Source organism: Pelophylax lessonae (genome assembly GCF_965119305.1).
Source record: "Pelophylax lessonae genome assembly, chromosome: 3".
Lineage (NCBI taxonomy): Eukaryota > Metazoa > Chordata > Amphibia > Anura > Ranidae > Pelophylax > Pelophylax lessonae.
Genome location: NC_138770.1, coordinates 303,392,774 through 303,403,738, shown reverse-complemented (window position 1 = coordinate 303,403,738; position 10,965 = coordinate 303,392,774). Strand labels below are relative to the sequence as shown.

At 39.9% G+C, this 10,965-nt stretch overlaps 1 protein-coding gene across 1 annotated transcript; it reads right to left on the bottom strand.

Moving 5' to 3' along the window:
* Positions 1-6,925: 6,925 nt before the first annotated feature.
* Positions 6,926-9,051, bottom strand: LOC309551710 (somatostatin-1-like). Its single transcript, XM_082252395.1, has 2 exons — positions 8,814-9,051; positions 6,926-7,414 (listed from the first exon to the last, which is right to left on the bottom strand). Exons 1-2 carry the CDS (start codon positions 8,946-8,948, stop codon positions 7,202-7,204), a joined length of 348 nt encoding a protein of 115 aa, XP_082108521.1. The 5' UTR covers positions 8,949-9,051; the 3' UTR covers positions 6,926-7,201.
* Positions 9,052-10,965: the final 1,914 nt, after the last annotated feature.

Sequence of the window (10,965 nt, the reverse complement as noted above, 5' to 3'; positions counted from 1 at the left end):
GGTGAGAGAAGGGGGGTAGGGAGAAAGGGGGAGGGGAAAAAGAAAAAGGAGAAGAGGACCAAGAGCTTAGCTTTGTTTAATTGTACTAGGAAACCATGAAATTGCACAAATCACATAAGATGTTATGAACGTCCAGAGGAAAAACCCTCCAGAAAGGGTCTATAGCTGATTAATAAATTAAGCCCTGGGGGCTCGGAAGCACCAAGTTTATGTATCCACTGGGTTTCTTTTTGAAGTAAGGTTTTGTTTCAGTCTCCTCCCCCGGGGTGGGGTGGGTGAGAGTCCAGAGCCGAGAAAAGGAGTGATGGAACGTGATAATTGTGTGCATATTCACACGTCTCCCAATGGCTGAATATATAGCCCCTGAATTCGCTGATTTCACACATTCTTTTATTCTCTGTCGAAATTCTCTTTTGGTCTTTCCTATGTAAAGAGCCCCGCAGGCACAACCCATTCAGTTAAAAATAGAAATGAAAGACAAAACATTTGTGTATACACATTATAAATACCTTTTTTCCTCTCTTTTTTACATGATTACATATCCTCTAAAGCTCTTTATCCTGCATCAGGGCGCTGGGGGAGGAGAAAAACTGAACATTCTCATGAATGGCTATGAAGAAGGGGAATGTGAGCAGAACTATGATCGTTGGAAGAGAGCACACACCAGTATAGCTTGAGAACTGACCACTCTTTGCTGTCCTGCCTAGCGTGGTCAGTTTTTCATAGGAAAGCAGAGGGACTGGCCGGAACACCAGAGATTTCACACAAAGGAAGAAATACAAAGAGAACAGGATAGTACACGGTACAACAGGCACATACCAGGAATATGAAATGTTGGGTTTACTTATTCTTTAAGTTCTAGGGAAAGTAATTTGGGAGGGGGAAGATTAGTACTGGGGGGGAGGGGGGGGTTGTGCAAGGCGGAAATCATTTTTTGCTTAGAGGGGGAATTTGGTAGGAATATTACTTTTGCTGGCTGAAAAAAAGATTTGGGGAAGGGAGGGAATTAAGTCCCATGGAAAGGGGTTTGGAGGGGAAGATTGTTTGTGCTAGGAGGGAGGAATGAGGGGATTAGTGCTGGGTGGAAGGTTTGAGGAGTGAAAGGATTTAAGCTGGGGATTTGGCTGACCCCTGCAGTCTGCCCATTTCAACCACCTGACCCAAGCATTTTGTGCATTTTGTACTCCTGACCCCTGTACTCTGCGTGTTAGTATTTCTGACTCCTGAACAGTGTGTTCCTAAACCTGGCACTGACCACAGCACTGTGAGTGGTAAGTTGGCCATACGCACATAGGTGTGCGCAGGGGGGTGCCGGATGTGCCTGGACACACCCTAATCACCCCAGGCACCAGTGTGTCATCCAATGTACAGAAGTGTGAGCCTCGGGGGAGACCATCCTGAGGCCATAATTGTGAGTAGCAGGCATACTGAACATCCTGTTTCTCCCTCTCTCACCCCCCCCTCTCTCTCTCACCCCCTCTCTCTCTCACCCTCACTCCCTCTCTTTCTCGCACCCACACCCTCCTCTCTATTTCTCACCCCCCCTCTCTCACCACCCCCACTCTCTCACCCTCCTCTCTCTCTCTCCCCACCCCACTCTCAAACCCCTCCTCTTTATCTCACCCCCTCTCTCATGCCCCCTCTCTCTCTCTGGCCCCTCTCATCCCCCTCTCCCACTCTCTCTCACACCCTCTTTCTCTCACTCCCTTCTCTCTCTTACCTACCTCTCTATCACCCCCTCTCTCTCACTCCCCTCTACTCTAACCCCCCCTCTCATTCTCTCTCTCTCTCACCCCCCCTTTCCAGGGCCAGATTAAGAGCATCATGGGCTTGGTGCTGAGGATTTTGAAGGGCCTTAAGGGCCGTGCCTTGAAATGCACCATGAGGAGGAAGGGTGCAGCTGTGCATGCCTAATTCAACATGGGATGCTGTCTCTGAAGCCCATAAACACATCCATGCATCGGCAACTGTCCCTCCTTGTCCGGCCTTCGTGCTGTGTGGGGAGGTTCTGAGGGAGCTGCCTGGGGAAGCGAGCATAGAAGCCAGACTTCTGTGTTTACAAGTGACAGAAGAGCGGTAACAGTGAATATGGCCAACCCGGGGCCTATATTAAGGTAGGGGCCTGGAGCTGCAGCTCCAATAGCCCCTATGTTAATCTGGCCCTGCCCCTTTCTTACTCTCACTCCCCCATCTCTCTCTTTCTTGCCTCCCTCTCTTTCTCATCCCCCTCCCTCCTCTCCATTTCCCTCACCCCCTCTCTCTCTACTTCACCCCCTCACTCTCTATCTTTCACTCTCTCTCTCACTCTCCCTCTCAATAACCTCCCTCTCTTTCTCACCCTACCTCCCTCTTTTATATTTCTCTCACCCTCTCTCTCTATTTCACCCTCCCTCTCTCTCTCTCTCTCTCTCTCTCTCTCTCTCAGACTCCCCCTGTGTCTCTCTCACTGCCCTCTTTTCCTCACCCCCTCCCTTCGCTCCATTTATTTTTTTACCCCCTCTCTCACTCTCACTCACCTCTCTACCTCTCACCCCCTTTTTTCTCTCTCTCTCTCATCCCCTCTCTCTACCTCTGACCGACTCTACCATATGATGTAAAATGGATTAAAACAATAAAAAATGTTTTTAATACATTTAAAAATATTTTTTTACATTTATTTAAAAGAATATGTGTGTGTCTGTATGCTTGTGCGTGTGTGATAGGGGTGCACACCCTATTTCAATAGGCTGCGCACACCTATACGCTGACCACAATTTAGCCAGTGCAGAAGGGCCTTCTAAATTTTGATCAGCATACAACAGAATTCATCAGACAGAAGTTGATTGTTTTATTGACCTGTTGGAATGTTTTTCATTGATCAGCAGGTGCAACCTTTAGTTGAAGCTGCTGCTCAGTGTATTCTGATAGGGTCTAGTGCCACTGTCAGATTATAATGTCACTGTCAGAATATAATATACCTGCTGCCTGAACAAAAAGTAAATGAAATAACTGTATTACTAGCTTAACAGACTCATGCACTCTATACACTATATTGTACATTACATACTTATGACCAAAGTGTTCATTGCCTCAACAGTTGGTGATAGTTAAGCAGTCCCTGACTATTCTAGTCTTCTGTAAGATGGCTCATGCAAAGTGTTAGCTCTCTGTCTATTTTTACTGTACACAAAATCATATGTAATGGAAGAGTTTCATTTAAAAAAATGGTTCTGCTTACATGTATACGTATCTGTGAGATTTTTTTTTTTTGTGGCACAGCATTTAAAGTATATTTTATGGGTACAAGAAGACTTTTGTTTTACTTATCCATGTTCTATTAAGCCCCTCTCACTAGTAAATTCAGGCACACCCACTGTTAATAGTTTTGCCCTAAAATTACTGGTATTGCTTTTACTTACACTTATATAATACCTTATATAATACATAACATGTGTGACATCAATGCTGTTTACCTACATACTGTATACATGCCAAATGTGCGCTTTTGCATTTGTGAGTGTGCACAGGGTATGATAGCATTAGCAGGTGAAAAAAGGCACGGGAAGTTGGGCACTGCAATAACAGACATGTCATTTTAAAATACTATACAGCAATGAGAGAGTCCTTTTATGCAGCATAAAGAGCAACATTGAAAATGCTCAAATCCTGCCGTGGCAAGGTCTTGGAGTTTGGCAGTGATACCAATAGATTTAGTATGGACTAAATTGTCCTGGATTATGATTAATGAATGGCTATCCGCAGTTTAAACCATAAACTCAAGTTTTTTTTAGAAAACATGGAGCCCCTGGATTCAGTACTTGATGGGACATACCCAGGCCCATTTGGATTAGCTCATGGTCTGGGTTGGAGGAGTTAGCACACATGCTCTTTTATTTTCTTTCCTCTTAGTTCTTCTCTGTCTGCTTTTTTTCTGGAGGGAGACATTCCTATAGTGAAGGTGTGGGAGGTAAACTCCTATTTTTCAGGTTGCAAAGTAATTTCCCTCCAAGGGGGGGTGGTCTGGAATCGGTCTTTATGCCTGTGCACAAGAAGATAAAGGGTGTATTTGGCCAATGATATAAATGGCTTAGCTGAACAGACCACACTGGGCATAGGTGGCTTACTGTTAGATAAAGTGGCTATCTTGACTATAGGTTTGTCAAATTACTATGTTTGAAAGATTTTAGTTATCTTTGTGCATGTGGTTATGCTTACCGCTACCATGGACTCTGGTCGGTTCAGATTTATTTTCCCATGTGTGATTTCATATTTCACTATCTTTGTAAAACCATTTCTAAATTAAGATTATACAGAAAATGCTCAAATCTTTAAATAGCATGTTTGAGAGATGCCTTAAAGCTGTATGTGGTGTTATGGTACCATTAACAGTACAGTTTTTATGGACAGTTTCAGCAACAGCGTATAGTGGCAGTGTATATTTGGCTGTGGACCAGCACCCCATTCTGATTCATTTCAGTTTGGGGAAAAAAAGCTACATTTTAAGGCAGTTTTAACAGTGACAATTGGCCAGTAGTTTGTCCTGATTGTCTCTGTTCTCATAGATACAAACCTATACTACCACTAGCCAACATCTATCAATCTCTTCTTTACAATTAAGAGACTGCTGTACAAAATGGCCCAACAGCAGTACATTTTAATGAGGGAAAATGACCGGAAAGGTACAAGAGAAAAATTGTACAGGCAAGTGGTTTACTACAAGAATGAATAGGCTGCAGACAATACAGCAGTGTAAAATTGTCCAGCAGTAGGGCAATTTAAATAGCAGGGCTAGGCTCAAATTTACTAGACACAGGAGTTCTGTAAGAGGTTTTACCACAAGAATTAAGATACTGCAAAAGGTAAAGCCAGTACAGCCAGCCAATGCATGTCATTTAAAGCATTTGTGCAGGACCATTTTAATCAGGGATACTAGATCTAACTGGTGTTTCATTTATCCATGAGCATAAAGGGGTGTCCTTTTTTTTTTCAAACAATGCAGTAGTGTGCTGTAAAAGAAAGCCAGCTCCAATACCAGATGGTCAGTAAAATGCTCCACAAGGCCCAATCAACCTAAAAAAAAAATCACTTTTACCTAAAAAAAAAAAAAAAAACCTTATCAACAAGAAATAAAAATAAAATAGCATCAGCATTAATGAAACCCCCAAATAACACCCTCCGAAGCATACGTTTTTTTAAAGCAGAATTCCAGCTTTTGTATCACTTTAAATAGGAGCTTCGGACCCCTTGATCATGATTCAGCACCCAACCCCCCCATACACTGTCCAGCACCCAACCCCCCCATACACTGTCCAGCCTTCAGGACGTGACAGAGCCCTTTAGTACATCTGTGCACATGTCATTCTTCCCTAGTTTGGAAAGGAGGAAGTGCTGCCCTGAAAAAACTAAAGCAGTTATAAAATAAAAACCCAAATGGAAGATGGATGGGCTGGAGAGGAGAGGTCCACTTTAAATAATTTGTATGGGCTATGGGCTATGGTGGGCCAAATAAACTATTTTAATTACAGAACAATGCTGCCTCTGTTTATGCTATAATATACTGTAGTAACAATAGTTACATACAGTAAGCAGTGCTGTGTTCCTGCATCAATACAGGCGACTACAAGATAAGTGTGAGACTTCCTCTGATTCGTCAAGGTGAAGAGGCGGATAGATGATTTCACAATTTCCACCTTGGCCAGAGGAAGCTTGTATTCTTTGATATTCATCAACAAAAATACAAGTCTTATGAATGGCAGGGAGACATTCAGCCCAACTCTCTTTAATTCTGGCAGCAGACGAAAAGTTGAAGTATATTGCTTTTCTACCTTCATATGGCTTTCTATTTGCTAATGCTAAGATGCATATGGGAAACAAAAGCTGAGATGTAAAAACTAATAACAGTCCTTCTTCTGACATATTCATTAAAACAAAATGATGTAGGATTCAGTTTATATGTAAATATCTGAAGTTCATTGCAATCTACTTGATGAATACGGTGCATTCGATGCAGTGATTATAATTTGATATGTTATACTCACAGATAAATATAATTTTCCTTTTTATAGTTTTTACCTGATAAATACCAGCAAAGTATTTATCTGATGCTATAACACATGGAATAAAATATTACACACAGCAGATCTGGAAAATAGCAACACAAATCAAAAAGTGTTGCTAAATATTTACAATGCAGCAGCTAGATAGGTACAATTATTAAGAAAATTTAGCAAAAGTATTATAACTACCTACATGGCTAATCGTAATGAAATAATGTGGACAATTCACTTTAGAAGATAAGAAGGCTAAAAGTCTAAACAGTGCCCATCGGTGATAAGGAAAGTCACTTTGCCAGGAGCAGCCATTAAGGGCAAAAGTACTTGACCGGTCATAACTAAACGTGGAGGTTTCATATACCTTAAGACCCAGTGCAACCACTTGCTTGCGATAAATAAAAAGGACTAACCACAGATACACAGCAGGAATAAAAAAGAATATAAAAAGGGGTTAGAAAAAGTAATTTTGTTCTTAATAGCAGACATTATTCTGTGAGAGAATAAAAGAGGAAACAGAAGCAAGGTTCAAGTCACATATTATGTGGTGTAATTATATCGTTATAGTCTTTTTAGCTTCTGGGAATTTATGAAAAAGATTAACTGGGAATCATCCGAATCATTATATTAAATGTTATGAACAAAGGAGGGGATTAAACTACTGAGTCTCTTAAAACAATGTGAGCTGATTACTGTTTCTTTTTAAAAAGATCATCAAATTCTGCTATAGTTCCATGCAACAAAGCTAACATGTACTCCAGATTTGAGGAGGTTAACCAACATTTTCTTTTTTTAGCCAAACGACACTGATCATATGAGAAACCTCTGTATAAGAATGATGTTTGTGTACTGTCCTATGTGTCATTAAAAATGGCATAGACGAAAAAACACATTCATAGCTTGAAACACGCTTTATTGCAACAAATAATTAAAAAATAGTACATCTGTGAGAATTGAAAAGTGCATATCATAAGAACTATCAAGAAATCACAACCCAAGCAAATTATCTACAGTTTGAACTAAAAGTTTTATTAAACAACTCCAAATTAACATGTTTTATTCACCATAACTGTGTGTGGTATTTACAGTCTTCGGCTTGTGTGATCAAGGCTTTGTCTAGGGTTGAAGGAGTAGGAAAATACAGGGCCAGAGAGTAGGGGAGCTATTAAAGGCTAACAAGATGTGAATGTTTTCCAGAAGAAGTTCTTGCAGCCAGCTTTGCGTTCTCTGGGGGCCAGAGCTGGACTGGAGTTTGCCGACCGTTCTAGTTCTAATCTGACTTCGTCTTGTTCAGCACCTCTGGGCAGGTCGTCAGATTCCAAAGCATCGTTGTCTGTCTGGGATGGCTCTGATAGTAATTCTGCCAGGAAGTACTTGGCCAGCTCCTGCAACCAGGGTGGAAAAGAGTTGTTAGATTAGGAATTATATAACAATTAAGCATACTAGTTGTATTCAAAATAATAGTAAAATATTTCAGCTTTTCCTTTAGATCAGGTGAACAGAAAACACCTTGCACACTAAGTAGCATTTGGAATCTTTAAGTATGTAATGGATGAAATCTCAAACCAACAAATAATCCAAATATTAACCCATGTTGAACATAAATTATATCAACCAAATCTAGTGTGAAAGTGACGTGCAATTATTAAAATAGGTTAAATGATGGAGTGACTGTCATCTGGGGCACTTGAGGTGTCAGAAGTTCTGTGCTCTTCATTAAATGCTACATTAGACAGCTCTTACTGCAGAAATGAACTTCATTATCTGCTACAGCATGTGTTGGGAAATATACCTATTATAGTAATTAAGCTTTTTTTCTGTAAAGGAGTTATGAAACGCCATGTTAAACTATTTGAGTGATCTCTGCCTTTACTAAAATGTCAAAAGTGAATTTTGGATATTGTGTATTTCAAATCACTGCAGAAATTCAGCTGCATGATCAAAGCTCAAAAACCATAGCCAGGGGATTGTTGCATAAAAAATCAAATAAAATGGAAATCAAACTTGTTACTCATATTAGCCAAACTTACATTTATCTAATAAAAATATGACATGTTGTTGTTATAAGCAACTTCTCCAGGTGTATGAGCTCTAGATTTCATAAATGACCCCCACAAGCTCTGTAAATTCAACACAAATTTGCATTGAATTCAGCACCTTGGATAGCTCAATACTGATCCTAGCAGTTCTAGAACAACGAAGCTGTACATTAATCAATAATGTAGCATTGCTAAAACTGAAAACGCTTACTAAACCTAGATAAATAATGTGAAACAAGCACATTTTTTAACTCTTTAAAGCTTAACTGCAAGCTGAGGGGTTGATTTGCCAAAAGTGGAGAGTGGAAAATCTGCTGCAGCTGTGCATGGTATCCAGTCAGTTTTTAACTCCAGCTTGTTTAATTAAACTTTGACAAAAAATCTGGAAGCCGATTGGTTTCTATGCACAGCTGCACCAGATTTTGCACTCTCCAGTTTTAGTAAATCAACCCCTTTGTGTCCTTGTCTACAGTTTTTGCTTATATCATAAAACATGCACTTTTTAATCATCTATTAATCAATAACTGTTTTCACCAAAGATGGAGACAACTTTTACCCAGGATTCACACATTTTTTTCCAACAGAATTAAAATTGGACAAATATGTGAATCTGTAAAAAGTTGTGTGAAAGCATTTATAAATTTACCCCTATTAGTAAAGTTTATAGATCTGCAAGTTGAAAGTTCCTTTCCCTAGCAGTATTTCATCTGCATGCACAGACAGATTCATTTAGGAGGTTACATACCTGTTTTCCTGCTGATGCCAGAGATTTCTGCAGGAACTGGCGTAGTCTCGGATCTGTAGGTGCAGCTGAGATTGAGCTCATAGCCAGAGCTAGTGAGAGTAGAGTCAGAACACACCGCACTCGACAGGACTGCATCTCTATAATAGGATCTCCCAGTTAATTGAAGAGACAGTGCTATAGGAGCTAAGGAAACTGCTGTGACTGTTTCTTTTGCTTCTGCTCCTGGGATCTCTTTAGCCCCCTTTTAAATTCTCCATCATACGTCAGCAAAGGAAGAGCCCCCTCCTCCCCCTCTTTTCCCTGAGATAGCCACCACTTTTACGCATCATTACCCCAAAGTAGATAAATCAGTGAAGCCGCCACCAACAAAAGCAATCTGAAGGTTTTTGGTCTTTTTTTCTGGTGTTTCATGATTATAGTGTTTACTTAATCTTTAAGCATATTCACAGCATGTCTGGTTTTTACGTGCTACAAGATCATATAACCCAGTCTGTGCCAGTCACCTCCCTGTCTTCCTGACTATGAATCAACCGTGTGTCATCTCTTTTGTTTTCTAATTGTAGTTCATTGGTGGCAACATGATTATTAATTCCTCTAAGAACATTGAATACCTGCCAAACATGGTTCTAGTTTTATCATCAGTTGCCAAATTCTCTAACTTTTTGATTATATTCACTTATGTACAGTATAGTTTAAGTATAACAGAAAGTACTTTTTTAGACTGCATTTGCTTTTTGCTTGCATTTGCTCTGTTTGTAACTGATGGCCAACTTTACAAAGGAAAAAAATCAAGACAGCACACAAATCTTTTATAAACTATCTTTATTATCACTAAAAAAAAAAAAAATCCATAATAGCAGCCAAAACTCACAAAGGGGGAGAGAGAGGCAGTGGTGACCACCTTTATTTTAAAATGATAATTCTACTTATCATATAACTTTTGTGGCTTTTGCACAGTGAAGTTAAAGACACCCACAGACCAAGTAACTCTGACAGGACAGCTCTTAAGCTGGCCATACATTATACAATTTTCTTGTTCAATTTCCTTTAGATTTACATTCAACTATGTAGTGCAAGGGTCTGCCTGGCTGCATACAAATTGAAAGTGTTTAGGTTTGACCTTGTATTACATGCATTTGGTAAATCTAAAGGAAAGTTGTACAAGAAAATGATATAATGTATGGCCAGCCTTAATCTTGGAGAAAACAAGCTGAAATAGAAAGGGTGGATTTGGAGGTGTTCTGTTGTTGAGGAATCGAAAAGCTCTCAGATGGGTTAAGGAGCAGTCAACATAAACTCCTCAAAGATTACAGATTTAGTGGATATTTAAAAAGCAAGAAATACCATTCTTAAAAAAATTCTATCTATCTATCTATCTATCTATCTATCTATCTATCTATCTATCTATCTATCTATCTATCTATCTATCTATCCAACTAACCATTATCTATCTGTCTGTCTGTCTGTCTGTCTGTCTGTCCGTCCGTCCGTCCATCCGTCTGTCCGTCTATCTATCTATCTATCTATCTATCTATCTATCTATCTATCTATCTATCTATCTATCTATCTATCTATCTATCTATCTATCTATCTATCCAACATCTATCTGTCTGTCTGTCTGTCTGTCTGTCTGTCCGTCCGTCCGTCCATCCGTCTGTCCGTCTATCTATCTATCTATCTATCTATCTATCTATCTATCTATCTATCTATCTATCTATCTATCTATCTATCCAACTAACCATTATCTATCTGTCTGTCTGTCTGTCTGTCTGTCCGTCCGTCCGTCCATCCGTCTGTCCGTCTATCTATCTATCTATCTATCTATCTATCTATCTATCTATCTATCTATCTATCTATCTATCTATCTGTCTGTCTGTCTGTTTGTCTGTCTGTCTGTCTGTCTGTCTGTCTGTCTGTCTGTCTGTCTGTCTGTCTATCATCGTCACACATAGCTTTTTATGACTTCTGAACATACAAATTTCTTCGTAGCAGACATATCCTTCTATTCTAGTTTCCTCTGCAGGTGACAGATCACATGCCATGACTAGCTATAGAAGTGACAGTAAGCCCTCCTGACAACCCTTGCTCTACACTTCCCTAGAGAATAGTAAATGGTATTTCCCTAGGGAATACCCCACCACTGCATATTTAC

What these genes read in the sequence shown, in the direction of transcription:
- LOC309551710 (XM_082252395.1), bottom strand. Translation starts at nt 8,948, where the DNA reads ATGCAGTCCTGTCGAGTGCGGTGTGTTCTGACTCTACTCTCACTAGCT. An exon ending in TGGCATCAGCAGGAAAACAG is followed by an intron (nt 7,415 to 8,813) that starts GTATGTAACCTC and finishes CCCTGGTTGCAG; the next exon opens with GAGCTGGCCAAGTACTTCCT.